Source organism: Doryrhamphus excisus, chromosome 7 (genome assembly GCF_030265055.1).
Source record: "Doryrhamphus excisus isolate RoL2022-K1 chromosome 7, RoL_Dexc_1.0, whole genome shotgun sequence".
Lineage (NCBI taxonomy): Eukaryota > Metazoa > Chordata > Actinopteri > Syngnathiformes > Syngnathidae > Doryrhamphus > Doryrhamphus excisus.
Window position 1 is genome coordinate 8,316,070 of NC_080472.1, and position 25,697 is coordinate 8,341,766.

Below are 25,697 nucleotides of genomic sequence, written 5' to 3' on the forward strand. Positions count from 1 at the left end.
TCCGGTAGGTGGCGGAAGCGACCAAGACACCGAGAGCAGTTAAGCACAAGCAGATCTGAACAAGAAAGTGGGCGGTGTCGGGGGCGGGGGGAGAGCAAACCTTTAACACAATCTCGGCTCATGTCATCCAGAGGAGCGCATGGATCTGCTGCCTTTACGCACCACCGACGCCGCGCTCTCGGATGCTGCACAGACTGACACCAGGAGATCGAAGCATCCTGCAAATCGAGAACAGCGTGATTCACCAGCATTACCAGTAGACGCCTGCCGGAACCAAGCCCACTGACGTTAGAAGCTTAAGTGCACCGTGCCGGTGAGGACTGCGTTGCTGGCGATGGAGCGGTGGAAAGGCAGAGTGGCCCTGGTGACCGGAGCCTCCGTGGGCATTGGAGCGGCTGTGGCCCGGGCGCTGGTCCAACAAGGCATGAGGGTGGTCGGCTGCGCCAGGAATGTCGACAAAATCGAGGTATTGAATTGGATGTCGTGAAGTCAAGCGTTAAGCATTGACTCATAGGGGAGGCTAATGCAACACCTACCTAGCTAACGTTAGCTTGACAACTTCAGCTAGCGTGAGGCAACGAAGGACATTTGGAACGTAAAAAAGCCGTTGACTTCAAATGATATGCACACTCAATTATACAATTATACAACACTATAAATAATCACATAGATTGGGACACTGGTTTCTTTTTCCAAATTTAGCAATGACAATACAGCGTAAACATTACCTTGAACGGCAAATTAATTATCCCTGTTCCATGTACTTCATTCTGTCAGCATTATTCATTATTATATTATTCAGTTATTATTTCTGCCTGATTCGTTTGTAGTATTTACTTATTTATGCATTTGTCTTTAATCTATACTTGTTTTAACTTACCTCCTTGTCATTCAAGCGTTTATTATTTTGACTTATTTGTTTACTTTTAGCACGTATCGTGTTTTCTTTTTCCGTTATTTTATTATTTGTTTTTATTTATTTAGTATTACTTACTTTATTATTTTTATTTATTTTATTGTATTGTATTATAATTTGTATTTGTTATTATTTACCTTTTTCACCTTTTGTTTGTGGCACATTAAATAAAATACATTTTCTCTAATTAACCACAAATGAAAAAAATAGAGCAAAGCGCAACAACATAAAGATTTGTCTTTAAATATATATAAAAGATTTCAAAATTCAAACAAATATTTAAATTTGGCCCACCCTCCCATTCTTTAGATTTTTCTAAAGAAAAAGGGTCGTAGGCTATCGATGTAGTGCTACACTTTTCTTTTATTGATGAAAGCTAACCGTGTAAATACTGTAAGAGAGACAACACGTTCAAGGCATGGCGTGAATGAAACATCAGCCACAGGGATGTGGTTGTATTCCCACTTCTCAACACTGATCCACTGTTTCCTGCAATGAGGAATTTTGCACCAATACGCTAATATGTTTGAGTCTTTGTGCAAACATTTTTGGGGGGGTTGACCTTCTTTGGAGAGGTCAAAGAAACAAGGGGGAGTGAAGACAAAGCTTGTTGTGTACTTTTACTCCAGTGACACAAAAAGAAAGGCAGATGATTGCTGCTAATTGTGTGTGTGTGTGTGCTCTTCAGGTAGTGTCAGATTGCCTCACCACACTTTGAAAGTGGTGTTGGGAGGGGGGGGGGGCTCAGGGGCCTGACAGCATTGATGACGCCTCTCACAATGTAGTTTGACACTTTAGTCCGATACCAACCAGAGACATCAGTACTTGCAGAGATCTGTGCAGATCTTTGACTTATGGAGCACAACCAGCTAGCGTACTCGGCACATCTCCTTCATGTCTTTTTTATTTTGCCAGTATGGACGTGAAATCGGTCTGAAGTTTTCTACATTATCGTCTTAAAAAGTCTAAAAATGCAGTATTAGACACCATTTAGAGTAGATATGGCACTAATGAGGAAGTAATGACTAAGGCGCATACACTTACAGTAGTTACCCAGAAACTAATGAAGAACTAATTAGGAAATAATGAGCAGAGGAGTTACCGTGGAGCTAATGAACTAATGAGGAATTAATGATAGAATAGTCACTGAACTAAGGCGCATACATTTAGAGTAGTTATTGAGGAGCTAAGGAACATTTAGAGTAGTTACTGAGGAACTAATTAATAACTAAGGAGTAGAGTAGTTACTGAGGAGCTAATGAACTAATGAAGAATTAATGTGTAGATTAGTCACAGAGCCAGGGCACATACATTTTGAGTAGTTACTGAGGAACTCATGAGTAGAGTGGTTGCTAAGGAGCTGAGGCACAAATTTAAAGTAGTTACTGAGGAACATATGGCGATATAATGAGGGACTAATGTGTAGAGTAATTACTGAGGAGGTATGGCAGGTAAAGTTAGAGTGGTTATTGAGGAACTAATGAAGAACTAATGACTAGAGTAGTTTCTGATAAACAAAGGCACATATTTATAGTAGTTACTGAGTAGCCAAGGCACATACATTTAGAGTAGTTGTTGAGAACTAATGACTAAAGCACATAAATTTAGAGTTGTTTCTGGGGAACTAATAAGTAGAATAGTTACTGAGGAACTAATGGGGAACTCACGAGTAGAGTAGTTACTGAGGAACTAATGAGTAGAGTAGTTACTGAGGAACTTAGGCACATACATTTGGAGTAGTTTCTGAAGAACTAATGGGGAACTAACAAGTAGAGTAGTTACTGAGGAACTTAGGCACATACATTTGGAGTAGTTTCTGAAGAACTAATGGGGAACTAACAGTAGTTACTGAGGAAGTAATGGGGAACTAACGAGTAGAGTAGTTACTGAGGAACTTAAGCACATACATTTGGAGTAGTTACTGAGGAACTAATGGGAACTAATGAGTAGAGTAGTTACAGAGGAACTAATGGGGAACTAACGAGTAGAGTAGTTATTGAGGAACTAATGTTGAACTAACAAGTAGAGTAGTTACTGAGGAACTTGGGCACATACATTTGGAGTAGTTACTGAGGAACTAATGGGGAACTAACAAGTACAGTAGATACTGAGGAACTTAAGCACATACATTTGGAGTAGTTACTGAGGAACTAATGGGACTAATGAGTAGAGTAGTTACTGAGAAACTTAGGCACATATATTTGGAGTAGTTACTGAAGAACTAATGGGGAACTAACGAGTAGAGTAGTTACTGAGGAACTTAGGCACATACATTTGGAGTAGCTGCTGAGGAACTAATGGGGAACTAACGAGTAGAGTAGTTACTGAGAAACTTAGGCACATACATTTGGAGTAGTTGCTGAAGAACTAATGGGGAACTAACGAGTAGAGTAGTTACTGAGTAACTTAGACACATACATTTGGAGTAGTTGCTGAGGAACAAATGAAGAACCTCTTCTTGCCTCTCGTGCAAAACAACATAAAAGACAGATACATCCACAGATACATACGTCTTCAGGATGGAGAGTTGGGGTGGGGAAAAAAACATAAAAAAACAATACATCTTTGGTAGTGAATGAGTTAACTGCTGTCATTTTTGTGCCTTGTTGTAAGGTGTTACCATTGTGTGGAGCATGGAGATTGGAGCTGCTTACCTAATACATATATAATATATATATATATATATATATATATATATATATATATATATATATATATATATATATATATATATATATATATTATATATATATTATATATATATATATATATATATATATATATATATATATATTATATATATATATATATATATATATATATATATATATATTATATATATATATATTATATATATATATATATATTATATATATATATATTATATATATATATATATATATTATATATATATATATATATTATATATATATATATATATTATATATATATATATATATTATATATATATATATATATATATATTATATATAAATATATATATATATATTATATATATTATATATATATATATATATATATATATATATATATATATATATATATATATATATATATATATATATATATATATATATATATATATATATATATATATATATATATATATATATATATATATATATATATATATATATATATATATATAATGCTTACCTTATTTGTGAATAGGAAAATGAATTTTTCTGTTTGTGTATTGTCAGTAACTCTGTCGTGGATGGTCGTATAAATCATTTTAGTTAGTTTTTCACTCGTAAACAGTGATTAACCATTAACTCTCCATTCATGTACGCCTTGTTTTTGACACACAAGCATGTCTCCCACCTCAACTGCACGCCCTCGCCCCCGCCCGTACATGCTTCCAGTGAGTGTGGCTTGCGCAATAAGGCTGCCTCGCCGCCATTCATAGTCTGGTCACATGTCCTGTCCTGTCAATAGTTAACTGCAGCAGAAGCTGTCATTGCTTCTGCCGCTGACATGTGTCACTCTCAAAACAAGGTCACCGCAATTTAAATGGGAAATTGCACTGTGCAAATGGCCGTCACCGCCCAAGCGTTTGGCTGCATTTCAGCCAGAGCAGCCTCAGTAACTCTTAGTCGCTTCCCAAATATGATGCCACAGAGATGGATAGCGAGATGAAAGGAGTGAGAGGTTGCTGTCTTCCGTTTGACAGCAGATCCTTGGGAAGTTGTGTGTGTGAGATGAGAGACAAAGGCGGTATTGTACGCTCCCGGCTATGTAAACTGGGCTGTAGCTGTGCCAAAGCAAGTGGGGGATGCAAGTGTCACTAAGCAATTGTTCTTGACTTCCCCTTTGGTGTGTATTTCTTTCACGCGTGCAAATAAAGGCCGTTATTGTTCGTACAGTATTAGACGAGCGCAGATGTAAGCACGAGCGCACCCAAAGGTGGACTTAAATGGCGTCGCATCTGTGCAGCGTTGAGAAAGGAAAAGTTAAGCGTAGCAGCAGTTTTGTTGTGCTGTCTTGTAAGCAGGCAGCGGTGGGGGCAGATGGGAGGCGCGCGGTCACCATGGGCTTTCTGCAGGAATGGCCGAGATGGGACCGCATCCAAGAAGCAGCAATACACTTTCTCATGAACTCTTCTATTCTGTTGAAAGACAAATCTTGCCACTGTGGATTCTTCAAGTACAAAAGTGGTCCTTTTTTTTTAAACTACAGTGGACCCCGCTTAAAGGGTCCCTGTCATGATATATAAATTTGCTTAAATATGTTCTACATTGTTTTGTAATTGTGTTCAGCATTGTTCAGTTTTTGAAAGCAAACGATAAATTTGCAAAAATCTACATTTATGGTTCATGACGAACCGAGTAAACAAACGCTTCTCGAGGTAGATCGCCTACTTGGTCCAGTATATTTTCAGCAAAATATTAGTAATTTCAAAATGTTGTGTTGCTGCTGGATGTTCACAGTGTCCGAGTGATACTGTAACTTGGTTTCCTTTTCCAAAAGCGGAATGTTTAAGACAAAAATCATTTTACTGATGACTGCTATGAAGGAACACTTACGTACCTAAGTACGGTATAAACGCACTTTGAAAAAGGATGGGCTATTCCAGCAGTACACAGGGGAAAAGAAAAACAAAAAGAACGAAAGCAAAGTTGCCACAGAACATAGTCATTTCTTATTGGTATGTCTTCTAAACACTATTCCATGATAGCAACAAGGCTGTAAAGCGTTATACATCTGATAAGCATCTTTTCACAGCGATATGTACAGTATGTTTATCGTGGGGGACAGCGGCGCAATTATAACAAATCAGGGTAGAAAGACCCCTTTACGCTCATGAATAAGCTGATGATTATTTCTGTAATCGATTAATCTAGAAAATAGATTTTCAATGCATCGATTAATCCCTGAAAGTCCCTGATTAGTCCCTGAAAACATGCACAGGTTAATAAAAATATATATTTCTAAATGATCTGCCCGTATCAATAAAGTATAATGACATGAATAATACTAATAACAATAATAATAATAGAAATAAAACTAACTATAGCGTGTATTTGAGGAGTGTGTGTCTGTGTCAGTTTAAAAAAAATGTTAGCAAGACGTGAGTGTGCGAGTGTGTTGCCACGGCCGCCGCCATGTTTTGATTCTGAGTAGCGTGAATGAACGGGTCAAAAGAACTTGTTCTTTTTTGCGAACGAATGAACCGCCCATAAAATACCCGTTCAGTCCGCCGGCCGTTTTGTTCATGACTGACACAGCACTAGTTGGTGAGCTGTTGAGTCGGAACAAACGTGAACTTGAGTGAACGGACTGACTCGACACGACTGACCGGGTCTATGCACAGGGGGAGATCACAGGCTAACGACCAATTGAGCGAAATGAACGGCTATTTTTTGAAATGAACGGCTATTTTTTGAAATGAACGGTTTTGCCCACCACTAATTCTGAGTGAAGGCGCCTCGACATGCAGTTCTTTTGTCGATGTATTTTTTGTGTCGATGTCATTGATGACGTAGACACGTCGTCCCAGCCCTGGGTCAGACCGGGACGCTATGCCAGCTGGTGGGGGAACTTTGAGATGGAAGTCGTCCCCCTGGAGAAATGGCGTGACAATTTCCGAACATCACGAACATTACGTGTGGACGCCGTTTTTTTCATTAACACAGAGGAGGAAATATGCGGTGTTACAAACACCAAAGGCCTTAGTTGACCAACCGTTTTGTTCCAAGTTGTTTCCTATTGGTTAATTGCTCAGATGTTTCATCTCTGTCTGCAAATCCGTCTCGGCAACCAGGTAACGTCTGGACAAGCCCGTCCTTTTTTTATTTCACAACGGATTGATTTCATTCCTGAAGGGATTTGAATTGCGTGCGGTCAGGTCAGGCAGCTTGACTCTCTTTCATCGCACACCCTCAGCCTTCTCTTGGTGTTTTCATTTCTCTTCTGCTGTACCGCGCAAACGGCTTTTCCGCCGATGTTTTCCACTTTAACCTGGAGCCAACAAAGACTTAAAACGAAAGGAGAATAATCCATCCTGTGTTTGTGGATTCAGGGGGGAAGAGAAGCAACATTCACAGCTTTCTTTCTGAGTTTTCTCTCCATGTCAACCGAACCATGATAGCGCATTATAGTCACAACCTGTGTGTTTCGTGGAGTGTCGTACGGTCACTGGGATCTCATGTGGCCGCCAGTCTAATGAGGCAGGACAGCCCGGCGACCCCTACCAGTCGCACCACCACTGAGCTCTCCTCTCTGTTCTTATCACCTTGTCAAGGTTTAAGGTTTACTGGCCTCGACACTCCCCGCTTGAGCCTCCTGCCATGGTAGGTGGGGCGCCTCCTGTCCCGTCCTGTCTTGTCAGAGACACTTTATGCATGCGCTGGCTCTCTGATCCTGCTTGTACATGCACGGGAGGGGGGGGCTCATACTCGCTAGCCACTACATTATGTACACCTGCCCAAATAACAGATGCAACCCAAGTTCTCAAACGTCCTATTGTTTTCTGTTTGAATCATATCACTTCATCAAGCCTTTTCTCGCATTCCACAATACAAAATAAGTCATAAAAGTATGTATGAGTCATGTTGATAGCGGCTCAATATCGACAATGTATGCAACATCGGCATCGTTGTATCGTGACGCCCCTGATTCCTACCACTGAGCAGCTAAGTAATAAAAGGAAGAGGTGTGATTATGGCAGATTTCCATAGTAAAAGTACACGTAGATGTGCAATACAGATGTTGTTGTCATCTGTTCTTGGGCTGGTACTCGGTAAAAACTCAGCCATTTGCTTCTTCATGCATTTCCAGTCTATAAGTGGTAGATGTCCACGTCGTTACATGGGACATTTAATACACAGGAAGATGTTTTTCTTGATATTGGCCAGATATCAATATCTTATCGGTACATCCGTAGTAGAAATCCTATCAACATGACATCCAGTATTTGCTGCTACTGTCTGCATGAGTCAGGGCTTGTCGACACAATCTGCTGGATTGTCACATATGCTGAACAAACACGGACTCCATTTTGGTGCACGTTTGGATCAAAACGTGGATAGAGTAATCCTGTTAACTAACACCCAAGCACACTGTAATAGATCTGTTGGTAGATGCAGCAAATGCTAAGTATTGTTTTCTATGTGATGGCAGATTTCATTTGATTTCATTAGGGTGAGTCTGCTGTGGCCTGTGAGTGCATACGAGCAGCAGGGAGCAAAGGTGAAAGAATGTTGTTGATTGGTAAACATGAACTCTGTGAGGCGACTAGAGGGCCAGCTATGTGGGATCCAGATGAAGTTGAGCTACTGTGAAGTCATATCCGTCCGTCAGTTCGTCTGGCTGTCCATCCAGCAATCCGTCCATCCATCCATTCGTCCGTCCACCCATCTGTCCGTCCAGCAATCCGTCCATCCATTCGTCCGTCCGTCCACCCATCTGTCTGTCCAGCAATCCATCCGTCCGTCCGTCTGTCTGTCTGTCCGTCCATCAGTCCATCCAGCAATCCGTCCATCCATCAGTCCGTCCATCCAGCAATCCGTCCATCTGTCCGTCTGTCCATCCATCCGTCTGTCCATCCATCCAGCAATCCGTCCATCCATCCAGCAGTCCCGTCTACCATAGCCACTATCATAGTGGGCATTGACTTGACAGAAGAGTAGATTCAGGAAGAGTAGTGTAGTGGTTCACACAGCTGATCCGTGCAGCTGGCGTGTAAATTCTCAGTCGGTGACGATTTCACAATGGCCATGAATGGCCGTTGACCAGTCCCGTGTGTAGTTCGTGAGCATGGGCTCAACTTGCTTTCAAAAATCCAAATGTAGAACACAAGTCCAAACGATATACAAGATATTTAAGCAAAGTTCATGAATGAACCTTGTCCGTTTGCGGCGTGATAGCTGTTAGCAAATGCTGCTGTCTGTCACAGTTAGGTCCCGCAATGGGGGGCTCTAGTGTTTGAACGTACTATAACCTGCCCTCTTCCTGCTCAGCCACGTTGTCTGGCACCCCGCATGTGTTGAGGTCCTATTATAATTATCCTTCTGCGGCGGTCCAATCATGCTGGGTCGCCTGCAAATAAATGACGGTATGGAACACCAGAGGAAATGGTGGCATGAAATGACGGCACCGTTCCCTTTGCTGTATAATTGAAGAGACCCACCAAAGCCCCCCCAAAATGGCTAGTTTTGCAAAGAACAAGAGAGTCAGGTGAGATGGAGGCCACACATACATAATGTAAGGACTTCAAACCTCAGCATGTCTCAACTGCAAACAAAAGGGCCATTTTTGTCACATGATTAGCGTGTGAACATGGCGGCACCGGCTTCTCTCATGGTGGCTCTTACTGCTGACACAGATGCACCATGCTTGTGATTATGACTTTGTTTGGGGAAATACAACCTTACCTCACTGGTTGCACCAGTCGATTACGACACCCCCCCTCATCCCCTGGTAGTGTGCCACTCTTGGTCATTTACGCCACTTAAGTCGGGTTGGCCGTCAGCTGAGGCCTTAAACATAAATAAATAAAAGTAATGTAGTTTCTTGCTAAGTCTCCACAAGGTCCGGAGGACGGGCACAAACAAGTCATCAAGTTGCTTATCTGCCCCAAAGTGATTAGACCATAACAAGCAACGTGCAATAAAACCATCCCGTTCAACCTTTAGACCTTTTAGTGGGAGGAAGAGATTATCACTTAACCGTCTACACTGCACTGCACTCACCTTTAACCCCATTAGGTCAACCTCAATGATTGGCATTCAGTGTTTTTTGCTAGCAAGGATAAGGAGTCCTCACAAGATCGCTTGCTCAGATAAGAGGTAGATTCTGTCTCTTCAAGCATCATTTCATTCCATATCAGCTCACCAGTGGTACTCCTGACAGTGCAATTATGCTGAAGATGGAATCAGTGCGAGTTGTCTTTGGTTTGGTCATGCTGTGCACGTCCTCCATGTTTCCCGCGCACTAAATCATATTGCTCTGTGCAATGTATACCAGTGAGGTTCAATACAGATTTTATGCCCCCAATTTCACCTCGGTTTTACCTTTTTTTTTTTTCCTGCAATTTCTTGCTTCCAAAGGCTGCAAAGGATTTGTGGATGTTGCACAACAGTCTCGTTAATGATGATGGAAATGGAGTATGACAGGCAAAATTGCTTTGTGTGTCTGAGGTACTATAAAGGGAAACTTTTTACAGACTTTGACCAGCTTTTTCATGCTATAACACTTATTTTCCCGATCCATATGTTATCAGCTAAGTACAGTGGCGCCTCGGTTAGCGTACACCCCGGTTAGAAAACGTACAGTAGGCCAAACTTTGGTCTCAGATATGCTGCGTTACTAATACACTGCTTGAGTCCCTCTGTGTTCTTACAAAAATGTCCTGGACGGACGTCAGCTGGCTCCGTCGCCTGTCTATGACATCATCAGGGGTTGACTTTGTAGCCCTTTGCTAACTCACACAGTTGCACCACAATTCTCCAAAATGTTAACACAAAACATGTTTTAATCGTTTTACAGTCATTGTTGTGATCCAGAAGGGAAATTGCTTGGTTACAGTTGCAGAAGAAAAAGACACGCACTAAAATAAAATGCAATGCAATATGAATAAAATAATATAAAATATATATTTACAAATATATAGAGATATATAAATATATAGAAATATCATAAATACAATAAATTTACACTTTATACAAGGGAGGGAAGAGTACAGCACAATAATGTTGTGAATGATCTTTTACAGACGGGTGAAGTGCAATATGGATGTCGTTTGGAATGAATGAATGAAGTCTTGTAGCGTTCACTGTGGGAACGGAACTAGAGGAGTCTGTTGGAGAATGAGCTCCGCTGCCCCTCTATTGTCCGATGGAGTGGGTGGCTGGGGGTGTCCACGATGGACAGCAGATTGTCCAGTGTCCTCCTGTGCCTCACTGTTACAAACGGCTGCAGAAAATGATTCTAAATGCTTGGAAATGACGGAAGAATGCGATAAATGAGCATTTAAGGTTACAACGACCTTCGTTCAAGACATGATGTCTTGTTGATGTCATTGTCTAAGACGCAATGCGGCAGCCAGATCAAAACGGGCACCCTGTTAATTGTGATTATTTACAAATTAAATATTTATTAATATAATAATAAAAATGTGATTAGTTGCAATTAATTGACAGCCCTAGTTTTAATTTCACACAATATGTTTGCATACCTTGCATAACTACTGCGGGTGTGGAAAATAATCGATATTAATCGATACATCGATGCGCATGCACGTGATGCAAGTGCATCGGCTCATTCACTGCGTATGGATGCAATTGACGGGTGAAATCAAGATTCATCGCGATGCGTTTGTGGGTATCGGTAAAATCCGATGCAAGCACCGTTTTATTAATGTTCAACTTCACCCCAAATGCTGTTCCCCAGGTGCAATGAATGCACCATCATTATTTGGTGTTTTGTATTGAATACGGACAGAAGCAGTGAGGCACATCCAACTACTAGTAAAACAGCATGGACGTTCGTAGCAAGCAGCAGCGAGGAACTTTCTATATTTAACCCCCCCGCAACGTTTCGCAAAGAACGACGGAAAGCTCGACAAAACATCCATCATTTGCAAAGAATGCCGTGTTAAGAAGCCGTACAACGTGTCAAAAAGTCTCCCCTCCACCCCCCCTGTACGAGTGTTCAGCACAGCAGGTGACAGGTAATTAGAACAGCAGAGCAGTTGGCTTCTTCCTGAATTGTGAAACAATTTAAAAAGGGTAGAAGTTGTTTTCCACTTTCTGCTCCTCACTACTGTATTAGCCTAGCTGCTAGCTCATTCATATTAGCAGTGTGTTTTGCAGACAGGAATATAAACAAACATTGATTGCACTGTTGAAAGTGTCACTTTAACTTTGTTGTTGCTGTACTGTATTTTTTACAGCCGTAATTATTGTTGAATTGTTTGACTCCACCACTGAACCACTGCTATTGGAATTGCATAGCCCATGTGAAAGTGGGAGGAAAGTTGTTTTTGAAAAGTTGTTGCTGTTTTAAGATGGCAAAAAGAATGATGAAGAAGTGGTGCATAGTAAAAAAGACAAACAGCTCTTTAGTTGAATGTACTGCCAAGTGCCTAGAAGGAATAAAGCCAAATCCTTTTTGTAGGACCATACGGAATTCCATTTTTTCCCTTTGCTTATTTGCATCATGTTGAATTGCATCATATCGCAAGAAATTGCACCATATCATGCCGGATTGCATTGATGTGAACTAAATGATTATTGCATCGTGAAGACGGTGAATCGTATCGCCATGTATGGTTAAAGTATGGTATCGCTGGCAGTGCATCGAGATGTGTATCGAATCATCCTCAGTGCTGAGATTCACACCCCTAGTAACTACATGAACCCCAATGGCACCCTACAAGCCCGTAATATCTGCTCAGACTAAAATACATACACTACTATACACAGTACCCTGATGAATTGTACTGCATGGAATCAAATCTTTTATTATCGCCCATTCTGCTTATGTTTTTGGCCAAAGTCGCTTGTGAATGTGCAAGCGTTGGCTAGTTTTGGTTGTCAGTCAGTCCGACATAGTAGTCCACTGTAGTCTATTTATAAGCCCTCTTTTGTCAAGGGAGGCTGGGTTCTCCTGAGCCAATCTCGGACAAATCAAATTTTTTCAATTCTCTGTGCTCACGGCTGCCGCCTCCCAGTATCGATTTGGCTCTCCACTTTAAATGTGTCTGCCTTCTACTCTTAGAGCTCGGCTAATGTTCTTTCCACTTCCTCTTGAGTGCGTTTTGGACAGCTTTTAAACGTGATGTCTCTCTGTGGCGCTGTCAGAAATAGAGGTGCGGTCGGTGCTCGTTTCTGTCTCTCTCCAGACGTACAGATACGATCTCAAGTGCTTGTCGTTGTACATCTCATATCAAACAGCTGTTGTGGCTTTTTCGGGCTCCTGATTGGCCAAACTGTACATCCACTCGTGTGGGTAAGACTTTTTTTGGAGGGGGGAATGTATGTTTTTGAAAATATCTGTCGTCCTGTGGAAATGGTCTGAGATGAGGAGAAGGGGGTCCACAGAAGGACCCGGAAAGCGATATGTTATTTTGTGTCTCCAAAGGTGTCCAATAAGATCATAAAACTGTCTCTAGATTTGAGTCTCTGAATTCCCTCCTGCTACATCTTCTTATTCCCTGGTGTTAAGAAGCTGAGTTACGATGCCATCTACTGTACGGAGTTTGAATGACAGTCTACACCAGGGGTGTCAAACTCAAAGCCTACATCCGGGTGTGGGCCGAACTGGACATTACCTCCCACTCACATCGCAATGGAGAAAATACGATGGTGATAGTTTTGGCGTGGTTATTTGAGCACTTCTTCATCGTTCTCTGTATGTCCGAGCAAAAGCAACAGTATTTTATACCAAGGCAAAAACTTTGCAATCTGGAAGACTGAGAAATGGAAGGATGACGCACTTCCCAGCATGCTTTGCTATGGGTAAAATGATGACTTAAGCCTCTTGAAGGTGTTATTTTGCACAGACAGGGTGGACTAGTTTTTAGTCGTGGACAGTTAAGTTACTTAGACTTTTGGTCAGAATCTGGCACCCTTATTAAGAATGGTTGTGAATTTTGTGCCGTGTACAATATTTATTTCAAGTCAAAAGGCCAGAGGAATAGTTTAGACCGCAGAAATTGCTTAGTTACTCGGATCACTGCGAGCGAGCTAACTCAATGATACTTTCCAAATAGTTCCTCAGGACTGATGAAATTGTAGCACGGACTGGATTTCACACGTGCTCTACACAGACTTCCATCCATCCGTTTTCTGTAGCGCTTATCCTCACGAGGGTCAGACAGTCCCATTGAAATGTGTTTCCGAGCGAGGATGGACAGGTAGCGCCATATCTTAAACAAAATATGGTTTTAACAAAAAAAATGTATCTATGGCAGTCCACATTTATCTGTGGCGGGCCGCATTAACAGCATTTTGTCATGTTTGTCACACAACAGGCGGCACAGCGGTCGAATGGTTAGCGCGCAGACCTCACAGCTCAGGGTTCAATTCCACCCTCGGCCATCTTTGTGTGGAGTTTGCATGTTCTCCCCGTGCATGCGTGGGTTTTCTCCGGGTACTCCGGTTTCCTCCCACATTCCAAAAAACATGCTAGGTTAATTGGCCACTCCAAATTGTCCATAGGTATGAATGTGAGTGTGAATGGTTGTTTGTCTATATGTGCCCTGTGATTGGCTGGCCACCAGTCCAGGGTGTACCCCGCCTTTCGCCCGAAGACAGCTGGGATAGGCTCCAGCACCCCCGTGACCCTTGTGAGGAAAAAGCGGTAGAAAATGAATGAATGTCACAATGTCAGCAAAAAGAGGCTGAGTTTGGTCAGAGGCTGAGTGAGGATGGATGGGTAGCACCATATCTTAAACAAAATACGTTTTTAACATATTAATAAATATAATAATATAACAAAATATAATAATAATATAAATATTTATCTGTGGTAGTCCACATTTATCTGTGGCGGGCCACATTAGCAGCATTTTGTCATGTTTTTCACACAACAGCAAAAAGAGGAAGAGAAAAGTTTGGTCAGAGGCCAAAGAAAAAGCACACAGCAGCGTTAGGTGTGCATGAGTGGGTGTGTATAACAGACAGTGTATGGAGAACACTTGACAACCTGTTTTATGGTTTGCTCTCACCCACTTTTCACTCTTGTATTGACACTGAGCAGTCACCCAAAGGTATCCAGTTACGCTTTGGATGGAGATGAATGATCTGTGTGTGTGTGTGTGGACAGGTTAGTTGGCTGTAGCCGGGACCGCTATGAGGGCCAGTCTTGGCCTTCATGGCCGTGGTTGTACAGCTGGTGCCCCAAAGTCACTCACTCACGCGTTGATTCACAGCCTGAGACTTCCTGTCGTTGGAGCTCTATCAAAGCCTGCTAGCTGCTCTGCTGGGTTTCTACTTCACCCCTACTAACATGATTCATTCTCTCTAGAAATACGGCCCCGGCGTTCCCGACTGGCTTTTCCTCCGTCTTGATGGTGAAAGCGTTACAGTTAAAACAAGCACGCTCAATGTTGAAGCATTTTGTTGATTTTGTCTGGTCAGCTAATGCTGTCTCCCTGGATAATCCAGGCTAAACAGATTAGAGGCAGAGCAAGGAAATCTGCACACCCAAAGTGTGAGTTGGGGTGGGTTTGCTCTATGGTGTCTTTTACCTGAAAAAAGGCCAGAATGATCCAATTTTATTTAGCCGTACAATAAACATCCGACCACTCTGAGTTAACGGCGCGTTACTAAAGTTGTGTCCAAGCGACGGGAAGAAGTGGGTCAGCCATGTACACTTAAAGCTGTGACCTTTGGCCTAAACCTGTCTTGTCTCTTAAGGTGCCAGAGAGTGAGGCTTATCAATCGCACCGCTTTGTAACCCTTTTGTTCCTTTGGGTCTTGACATTTGAAATGATGACCTGAAGTATTTATACACTTTTCTCAGTTGCCGTTGCCAGCTTTTAATTTTGCCTTGAGCAGCAACGATGATGCTAATTGCCTGTGTTGTGCTGTTTACGGTTTGTTGGACTTTGTTGTGGCATTTCTGTAAATATTGCTCAGCCACGCTATGCAGCTTACAGCGCTGTCTCCTTTGCAGCAACCTTAGAACCCGTCTGCCAGGCCTTGGTTTTAACTCATAGACAACCCCTTCTCTTCCGTCAGGCAGAATATTATGTTCTATGGGCAGTAAAAAAAAAAGAACGATGAGACTCCCGTCTTTCATCACAAAAAGAAAGTTTGTTTCTACCGTTTTCCCTTCTTGAGTAATCAGCAGTGAAACATCGGTACGTTTCAGGAAAATATCAGTTCCCAACTAGAAAACCAGCTGTTTGTGAAATACTGCATTTCAATCATAATTTTCACTCTTTGACACAAATATTTTTTGCTTTGGTGACAGTTCAACTATATAAAGAACTATGCCACAACATAAACAACACAATAAGGCGTTGCTTTACGTCAAACTAACACATTATATACTAATATAACACCGTGATCAATGCCTAACCTTCTGCACGCTACGCTCTCTCACTTCCGCCTTCCCTTCATGCCTGCTTTGTCCACGTGATCTCTGCCGAGCTCTTATCGAATGCACTGCTGTCACCAAAAATTGCGATCGGGCGTTTGGGTTTGTAGAAACGTACAAGTGCGTCTTTGCGATTTAAATGAGTTAAACGGGATACTTTGATATTTTCTTGAGGCGCCACAAGGCCTGTCAAGATAATCAATAAATCAATTAATGTTTGAAAGGTCTCAAAAATAACGTTGAGAGTATTGCATACATTCATAAAAATGGTCTCCAAAAATAATTGTGAGCATAATATGGTTTATAAGCAATAATTTGTCTGCAGAATGTGTCACGTGTTCCCACCCTCGGGCCGAGTCGTGTCACAGCAGAATCCTGGCACGTGTGAGGTCACACGGAGGGGGGGCTCCCGTGCTAACCTGGTGTGGTGGCACGTCTCCCACCTGCCTGCACCTCCTCTTGTCTGGCTGGCATCAGGGCCTGGAGATCAGGTGACTGGGCCAGCTGTGCCCGGCAGTCGGGGGTGGCTCCAAATCCCACTGTGCCGGACGGACAGCCGACCCGCTTGGACTGCTGCCTGCTCAGGCTGCACAAGCATCATAGCAAGCATCATAGCACCAATATCGGACACCTAGAGGTTCGAAAGGTTTTTAAAACTCAGGGTTGCGTTTTGTTTTTAAAACCTTTGACCTTGAAGCTGTAGCCGAACCAGCAATAGGATTTGCAATGCTGTTTTTAAATTACCCAAGTCTCAAGTTGTTATAAATATTCAGCACTTTCTAGTCATTTATGGGTTTTTGTTTGTTTTTTGTTTTTTTTACTCAAAAAAGGTTTGCCACCCTCTGGTTTACATGTTGCTTTGTTTTTTTTATTGTACATACAATAAATAACTTAAAAATATATTTAAAATAAATATAAATTACATACAAATACAATAAAATTTAAAAAATGCAAATAATGAATAAAATGTAAAAAATAAATGAAAAAGCGTGCCCAGCTCTGGTTTAGCTGTTGCTTTAAAATAGTTGTACAAAAGAAAATGCAATTTTTTTTACGTGTAACTTATCAAAGCAACATGTAAACCAGGGGTAGGCAAACTCCTGGGGTCAACAGCTCCTGTGTGTGTATTTATTTATATTATAGTTTTTTTTCATTTTTTTTTTTTTTTACCCCAAGAGGTTTCCCTCCCCTGGTTTTCTTGTATTTTCATTGTGCTTCTGTATTTCTGTATTTATTTTTTTGTGCAACAAATACATGAAAAAGGAACGTTTGCCCGCCCTGGCTTACATGCTGCTTGGATTGCTGTTTTTCAGAAGCTGGCGGCCGAATGTCAGAGCGCGGGCTACAGCGGCACACTGATTCCTTACAAGTGCGACCTGTCCAACGAGGAGGAGATCCTCTCCATGTTCTCGGCCATCAAGACGCTCCACAAGGGCGTGGACGTATGCATCAACAATGCCGGACTAGCCCATAACGAGCCGCTGCTCAGCGGGAAAACGGAAGGCTGGAGGAATATGATGGATGTGGGTGGCCCCGACCGCACACGCTCACGTGAATATACTGTACATGCTGGGACAAGTGGATGTGGGTGTTAGCTGCAGATGCTAGCTGCGGGTGTTAGCTGCAGCTGTTAGCTGCGGATGCTAGCTAAGGGTGTTAGCTGCGGGTGTTAGCTGCGGCTGTTAGCGAAGGGTGGTAGCTAAGGGTGTTAGCTGCGGATGCTAGCTAAGGGTGTTAGCTGCGAATGCTAGCTGCGGATGCTAGCTAAGGGTGTTAGCTGCGGATGCTAGCTGCGGCTGTTAGCTCAGGGTGTTAGCTGCGGATGCTAGCTGCGGATGCTAGCTGCGGATGCTAGCTGCGGATGCTAGCTGCGGGTGCTAGCTGCGGGTGCTAGCTGCGGGTGTTAGCTAAGGGTGTTAGCTGCAGGTGTTAGCTGTGGCTATAAGCGGCGGGTGCTAGCTGCGAATGCTAGTGGTTGGGCAGTAGCAGGAAGCATTGCAGCCCTTCTCTTGTGTATGTACGGCATCATTCAGTGGGTAGATGTGTGCATAGTCGGAGAGAATGCTCCATTGGCTCTGAAGAGAAGTTGTGGCCCAGTGGGGGGGCGGCTGCTAATGAAAGCTGCCGCTATTTATCTTGTTAGACCCAAACATTCAGATTCAATGAGCTCTTGACCACTAAAGACCCCCTGCTCTAAAGTCTCCAGAGTCCGGCATTGGTAAGGCCCGTCCATCTGTTGTCATGGCAGCCCAAATGAACGTGTTGGCCAGTGTATTTTTAGCCTGTGTTTAATCTGCATGCTGACCTGATTTGGTCACCTCCCCCAACCTTTTAATGTTTGGATGTGGAATGTAACCTTCTGGCCACCAGCGTCTCTGCAGGAGCAGCTTAGACGGGACAAGCAGGACAGCCAAGTGGGAAGCATAGAACTGTCCAAAAGAAGAATTCACGTGAAGCGAGTGGTCAGTGGTCTAGCCCGCCCCCCGCTTGATTTATTATTCACAAAGAGGCGTGTCCCACGACTTGTCCCAAAGCATTTACGCCGCATGTATTCTTCCACATTGGGCTGGATTCATTGATTAAAACATGCGCAGGATTAAATGAGGTTATCTCTACAGGTGAATGTTCTGGCCTTGGCTATCTGCACCCGGGAGGCGTACAAATCAATGAAGGAGAGGAATGTGGATGATGGGCACATCATCAATATTAACAGGTAAGGCAACAAAGTAGGTTGAAATAGGCCGCCTACCTTCCTAAAAGGTTGTCCCGGGCTAGTCAGGAAGGATAACCTCCTGGTAGCAGCGCACAGAATCCATGACCCCTCTGGCGCTCATTAGCATTCAGTCATCTTTGTCCTTAACGATGCTCGGCCAACATCGGTTGGCGTTTTTGGTCATGGTAATGGTTTTATTTCATTTGAACATGCGTCAGATTACAATTGAGTGCATCTCATAATCAGTTCACAGTTCCACATGTCCAAAAGGAGTAGGAAGAAGCAAAGTGTCACGTCTGGGCTTGCGAGTTTTGCAGTACGACCCCAGGATGCAGAGAGCAGGACCAAATGTGCAGATAAAATGAATCTTTTATTGCGAATGGCAGCAGCAGGATACAAAACCCACCAAACGAACCAAACCAACTTCAATTCACAATGAAGCCACAACAGAAAGAGCACGCACCTGAACTAAATAGGGATAACGAAATTAGAAGCAGGTGCATGAAAAGAGCAGGAGCAAGGAAAACGGAAGGGAACAACAAAGGAAGTGGTTACCAAAATAAGGGCATGGAAACCGGAACAGAGGCAAAGAAGGAAACTAAGAGAGCTGTCACAAGGGGGTGAAGCCCGCTCGTGACACAAAGCTTATTAAATCCTACCCCTCCATCTGGTACTTTTACAATCAGTCACTGTTACATTAGTTCACTTCCTGCTTTGCTAATATAATTTATATATTTATATTTAATATATAATAAGTGTATATATATTTTTTTTTTATTTTTTATTTTTTCACATACCGAAGTAGGAGGTGATATGAGCATCCAATGCCATAATGGGTACCATAGTAAGTGTCAATATAGTGATATATATAGCACATCATGACTGGTTCAAGACTCTTCATCCTTGTATTTAGCAAACATCAACTGCTTGTATTGTTTCTTGAATTGGCTCATCGTTGTGCATTGTTTGAGGTCCTTACTCAATCCATTCCATAGTTTGATTCCACATACTGAAATGCTATGGCTAGCATAACGTAGTCCTAGCATAGAAGTGTTTCAAATGTACTTCTTCCCTGAGATCATATTTCTCCTCTCTTGTAGAGAAGTATTGGATGACATTTTTGGCTAATTGCTTATTTTTAGCCTTATGCATTATTTTAGCTGTTTGAAGATGAACTATATCAGCAAGTTGAAGTATTTGTGATTTTAGAAATAAGGAGTTAGTATGTTCTCTGTAGACGGCATTATGAATTATCCTTACTGACCTTTTTTGCAGTACATTTAGCAAGTGAAGATATTTTTTCTATATTCGTCATCTAAACCAAGAAAAACATCCCTGCTTTTGTTCCTGATGCTCTTTTTTACTGACATACATGTGTAGCCCGTCTAGCTAGGGGTGGTATCACGTCCATAAAGGGGGGCCAGGGGGGTCGTGGATGAAACGAATAGAAGTGATAGATGATTGTTCCGTTTGGTGGTCATAAACAGGATCCAGATACATAGTGTTGTGTGCATCACCTGATTGTTCCTGGAGACATTTGGAACAAACGTGCCTCTTGGTTTGTGTGCCAAAGGGAAACAAGCGGTGCAAATTATCTGCAGCATCAACTGACACCATCTTTTCTCCTCCTCCCGTTGCAGTATGAGCGGGCATCGAGTGGTGCCAAGTGCTGACGTGCATTTCTACTGTGCCACCAAATATGCGGTGACCGCCTTGACTGAGGGAATACGGCAAGAACTGCGGGACGCGAACACCCACATCAGAGCCACCGTGAGTTTTCCGTCGCTTGGAAGCCTCTTTGGACTCCCTTTGGTGTAGACGGAATAGGGGAATAGGAACCTTCAAAGACGGGAATGACGCCTTGTCCACACGTGGTGGCGAATTTTTTTAAACCACATATTTTCCCTTTGTTGTTTATGAAAAAAAATGCATCCACACGCAACCACAGTCATAAGCATGGCAAACCTGTAGGTGGCAGTACTTCCTACAATTCTGTCCAATCAGAATCATCCGCTGTCATCCTGACACCGCAAGCAATATTTGGGCTTGCAAATACAAGCAAGCAAAAAGCGAGAAACCTGAGAAATGGCTACCAACGGTTCTCAGGGCATCCATGTTGTTTGACGTAAACGCGGGTGGCATGTGTGATGTCATAGCATACGTTGTCGCAGGTAGTTATTAGTTGTTGGCATCCACACCCAAACACATAAAACCTTGTTTTTCGTACCAACTACCTATGGGCTGGTGTGGATGGCAAGCCACATCGTGGAAAAATAATAATAGCCGCCTACGTGGCCTAAGACCTGTGTGTTGCTGCAAATGTGTTCCTGCGCTGGGGGGAGCTCAATGGAGCGTGGTGTGGTGCTTGTGTGTCTCATTGCTGTCACATTACTGACACCTAGTGGATACAGTAGCATACTACACATCATCACAACATTTTTGTGTTGCTTGACAATGCTTGATTTAGGCTACACATACAAATACAATTACCTTAAATATGCACTTTTTAGCAAACAGCAGGATTTATAAATAATAAATAATATATAAATATATATATTTAGTCCTATTTCTGAGAAACCGTGATGGAGTGAATGTGCGAAATGCAAGATGGTGACGAATGGCTGGATTGTAGGACTGCGTGATGGTGGCGGCAGTAAGAGGCCCAGGGACCAAAAGGCCATATTACGGTCCTCCCTCGCTACATCGCAGATCCAACACTGCTCCCTCACTCTATCCCGTTTTTTTAAAAATCAATTCCTGAATAATTGATTGCTGTTTGGTGGTTGAATATGGTCTATTATTCATGAATAATTGATTTATTTTGCATCCTAACGATGGCTAAATGGAGGAAAATAGAACTAGAAGGCATTCAAAGGAGGTGCAATAGAGTATCTGTGACGTGTGTGTGCCTTTAAGAAGCAGGGCCTACGAAGTGCCGTCAGCTGTTAGCCGAGTGCTAGCAGCAGGTTAGCCCATAGAGCTACATTACGTAGAAAACTCACGAGCCGTACCTTTTTGTCGCCGCGAGTCTGCCATCTTGTGTAGCACAACCTTGTTCGTTTGCGACTTTTGACGTTTTTACTGATGCTTTCTGAAATTCCCGCCTTAGTATACATGCCTATACACTGCTGCCAAGTCGTGCTACACAAGATGGCGGCGTGTGCACTGAAGCACTGTGTGTGTGTGTTGCGCCCTGGTGTGAGCTTTCTACATCTTTCTATCTCTGTGGGTCAGCCGTGTCGCGAGCGCCCCACAGCAGCTCCTGTGTGAAAGTGACTGCTTGTTAATAAAAGTAACGTCATATATTAGTGAGACGATAGCCATCGATGCTAACACAAGAGTTGATCTGTTCCTATTTATGTCTATTTAAGGTGGCTTATTTTCTCTTATTATGTCTATATTGGATAATAGGGGTGTAGAGGTGGCTGTAGGGGTGTTATTTCATGTCTAAAGAGCTCTAATAATGGTAAAAACCGTATTTAGATGGCCGGATGCTTCAAAGTTAATGCCTTGACTGTATCACAGTGTTTCAAAAATATGAATTATTCAATCATGCTGTTTTGTGGTTGAATACAACTTATAATTAGCCAACAAATATGTCTAATTAAGCAAATCATGCATATTTTTTGCCTAAAACATGGATTTTCAAGCATAAACGTTTGAGCGTGATAAAGGAGGGAGGACTGTATGGATGGTGACGGGTAAGTACTGTAGGGAAGTGCACTTGACCGGTAAGTACTGTATGGAAGTGCACTTGACGGTAAGTACTGTATGGAAGTGCACTTGTGGGGTAAGTACTGTATAGAAGTGCACTAAGTGTTTTCTCTTGGGCCGTTGGCCTCTCCCCTTCAGGCCTCTCTCTTCTAAGTGTGCTGTTGGGTTTATGTAGCCTGAGGCTTTTCCTCCGTAGCAAAGCCAAGTATTTGTTCACCGTGTGGTTCTTTTATTCACCCCCCCCCCCCCCTCCCTTCCTGTAGTGCATATCTCCCGGGATTGTTGAGACCGAGTTTGCCTTCCGTCACCACAACAACGATCCGGAGAAGGCAGCTGCGGTGTACGAGAGCATGAAAGTAAGTTGCTGACTTGCGGTGAACACTTTTCCGATGCTACAATTTTAGCTAAGTTCTGTGTGTGTGTGTGTGTGTGTGTGTGTCCCACGCCACATCGACGTGCAGTGTTTAAAAGCAGAAGATATAGCCAGCGCAGTCACATTTGTCCTGGGTGCCCCTCCTCACGTCCAGGTAGGTCAACGCCGAGTCTCCTTCCAAAGTGGAAATGACGTTTGATTTGCTGATTTGCGTTTGCCGCATGTCCAACCCCCCCCCCCCCCCCCCCCCCCCCTTCAGATCGGAGACGTTCAGATGAGGCCAGTGGAGCAGGTGTCATAGCAGAGCCGACGGCAAGGGAAAGCTGCAGGAGGAGCCCGCCTCGCACGTCAGCAGCAACGCCGACCCATTGGCAACCTCTGCTGGGCGTGGGAGGGAAGGGGGCGGGGTTAGTACATCTTCTACGGCGGGTGCATGTGCGGAAAGGGACACCGGGGGTCGGGGAGGACCGGAGGCGGTGAAGTGAAGGTCGTGGACTTTGTAGACTTTTGAGAAAATACTACTGAACGCAGACATCGGTTTGTTGACCTCAGTCGCGCACGGAGACCACACCCCACGTGCGGCACGAGCGCTACATCAGGCCGCGCCAAACGGCCGAGGGAAGAGGATGCTAACGACTGCACACTGTCTTTATTATGATTTGATTTTTAGCTGATGTCACATATCTCTCTTTGGAATTTCCTGGATTTCTTGTTGATAATAATTGTTAGTTTTTCTACGATGGCGGTCCCTTTACCTCCTGAGTCGAGTCTGGGCGGACCTGCTGTCATCAACCGGGGGTGTCCAAACCTTTTCCACCAAATGAAAGCACGCGGGGAGGGGTAACAAATACGAGGTCAGGAACCCACAAAGATGACCTTTAGTGGAAGTGTAGTTTTTTTTCCTATTAAAAAATAATCACTATTGTATGCAGGGACCCCAAAACCCTCTGACACGTAATATTACCACTTTATTCCCATAAAATTACCACAGCTTTATTTTTATTTTTTTTTTAGGTTTTTTCCTCAGAAATTTATGATTTTATTCTCATAATATTATGACTTTTTTTCATAAATTTACAACAAAAGTCGTTAACTGTATAACAAGTATTACTGTGCCCCTGATACTTGGCTATAACAATTAAGTCATATATTCTAATTATTTTTATTCATATCTCTAGATAAACTTCAGCGCTATCTGTCAATTTCATCATTTTTATTACTTTTTTATGATTTATGCGCGTTTGGTAAAAAAAACATTTTTTAAAAATTTGGGCTGCACAGTGAACAAGTGGTTAGCTCGCATGCCTCACAGCTAGGGGACCCTAGTTCGATTCCACCATCGGCCACAAGCAGAAAATGAATGAATGAATGAATGTTTTAATCAGGAATTGTTGGAATATTTTCCCAACGTGGAATATTTGTTATGGAGTAGGTGGAGCCTCGCATTGGTCAAGAATTCGCTGATTTTGGTGCATTATTATTTTAAAGTTAGTTTAAAAATATATTAAAAATATTTTTTAAATCCCCATGGTAAATGCAATATTAGGAGGTAATTACCGCCCTGCATTATTATATTTTGACAATTTTTCTTAAAAAAAAATCAGTCAATATGAAGTTTTTATTAACATTTTTTTGTTCATGTTTTATGCCCATTTTTGTCCCCAAACTCGTGTATTTGATGGCCAAACTCGTGTCCAATGTAGGTCAATGTATTGCTAAGCTTCCCGAACAAAACATCGAGCTCCCAACTTTCTGTCAAAGGCGACAAAACAACTTGGCGTTATGACTCATCATGAATTTTGTGCACAAAACGGCCCCCGGGCTTCACTTTGGACACCCCTGCCACATTTTCACTTGATTCAATGGAAGTACTTAACATTCTCCGAGGCTTGCCAGCGTTACTTCCAATCCGGGTCCACCCACCTGACCTTCAAATGAAATACGACCACTTTTAATCAGTCAGCAAAAAACTAACGATAGCGTTTGTGTGCATGTTTAATTTCTGCAATCCAATTTCTTTTGGTCGTGTCATTTCAATCCAGCACTTTGAATTGATTGCCGGGAGTCATTGAAGGCAACATATAGGGAACGCAGATCTATAGCTAATCTATGTACTGTACGTCATGAAAGAGGAATCACTAGGTAAGATCTAACACTAGACACTACAGTCTAGACCAGGGGTGGGCCGCATTGATTTAACAAAATTGATGGGGGGGGGGGCAGACTCGATATTTTACACGTAACAGTCCACCTGGAATTATTGTATCTGTATCTGTAAAAGTGTCATGCTGTCTGCTATATGTGCACTTTGAGATCATTTATTTTATGTAAAGTGTGTTATAAATTTATAATAATACATCTATTATTATTTTATATGATTTGTTATTTTATGTGTATTATTTTATATTATTATTGTTATTATTATCATTATTACTATTATTATTATTATTATGTGCTCCCTTTTTTCAGGAGCACTTTTTAAACAACAGACCACATCAAATAACGAAATTGCAGCTACTTAAACCATGAAAATGTAGGCTCAAGCCATGATGCCAGCTTCTATGTTGACTTTAAATGAAATACTTTGGAAAGAACGGGCGGGCCGTATTTCAACACACCGCGGGCCAGATGTGGCCCTCGGGCCGCAGTTTGCCCACCCCTGGTCTAGCCCCTGTCCATGCCGGTGTAGGACTTCATAAGCATTCTACGTACTTTGCACGTGCACGCTGTTAGGTCACGTGTGACACGTTGATATGACGCCACATACGAGCAGCATGACCTTTGTATTCCCGACACAAATCCGACTTTTGTTATTTTCCTCAGCGAGGCCCTGTTGCATTATTGTATCTGACCTAATAAATACGTCACACACACACAATTTGGTGTATTTATTCTTATATACAGTATATATG

At 42.5% G+C, this 25,697-nt stretch overlaps 1 protein-coding gene across 1 annotated transcript; it reads left to right on the forward strand.

The window, feature by feature from the left end:
* Nucleotides 1-75: 75 nt before the first annotated feature.
* Nucleotides 76-25,674, forward strand: dhrs11a (dehydrogenase/reductase 11a). Its single transcript, XM_058076842.1, has 7 exons — nt 76-466; nt 17,299-17,508; nt 18,604-18,698; nt 20,339-20,468; nt 22,676-22,768; nt 22,874-22,939; nt 23,045-25,674. The coding sequence occupies exons 1-7, from the start codon at nt 335-337 to the stop codon at nt 23,084-23,086; spliced, it is 768 nt and encodes a 255-aa protein (XP_057932825.1). The 5' UTR covers nt 76-334; the 3' UTR covers nt 23,087-25,674.
* Nucleotides 25,675-25,697: the final 23 nt, after the last annotated feature.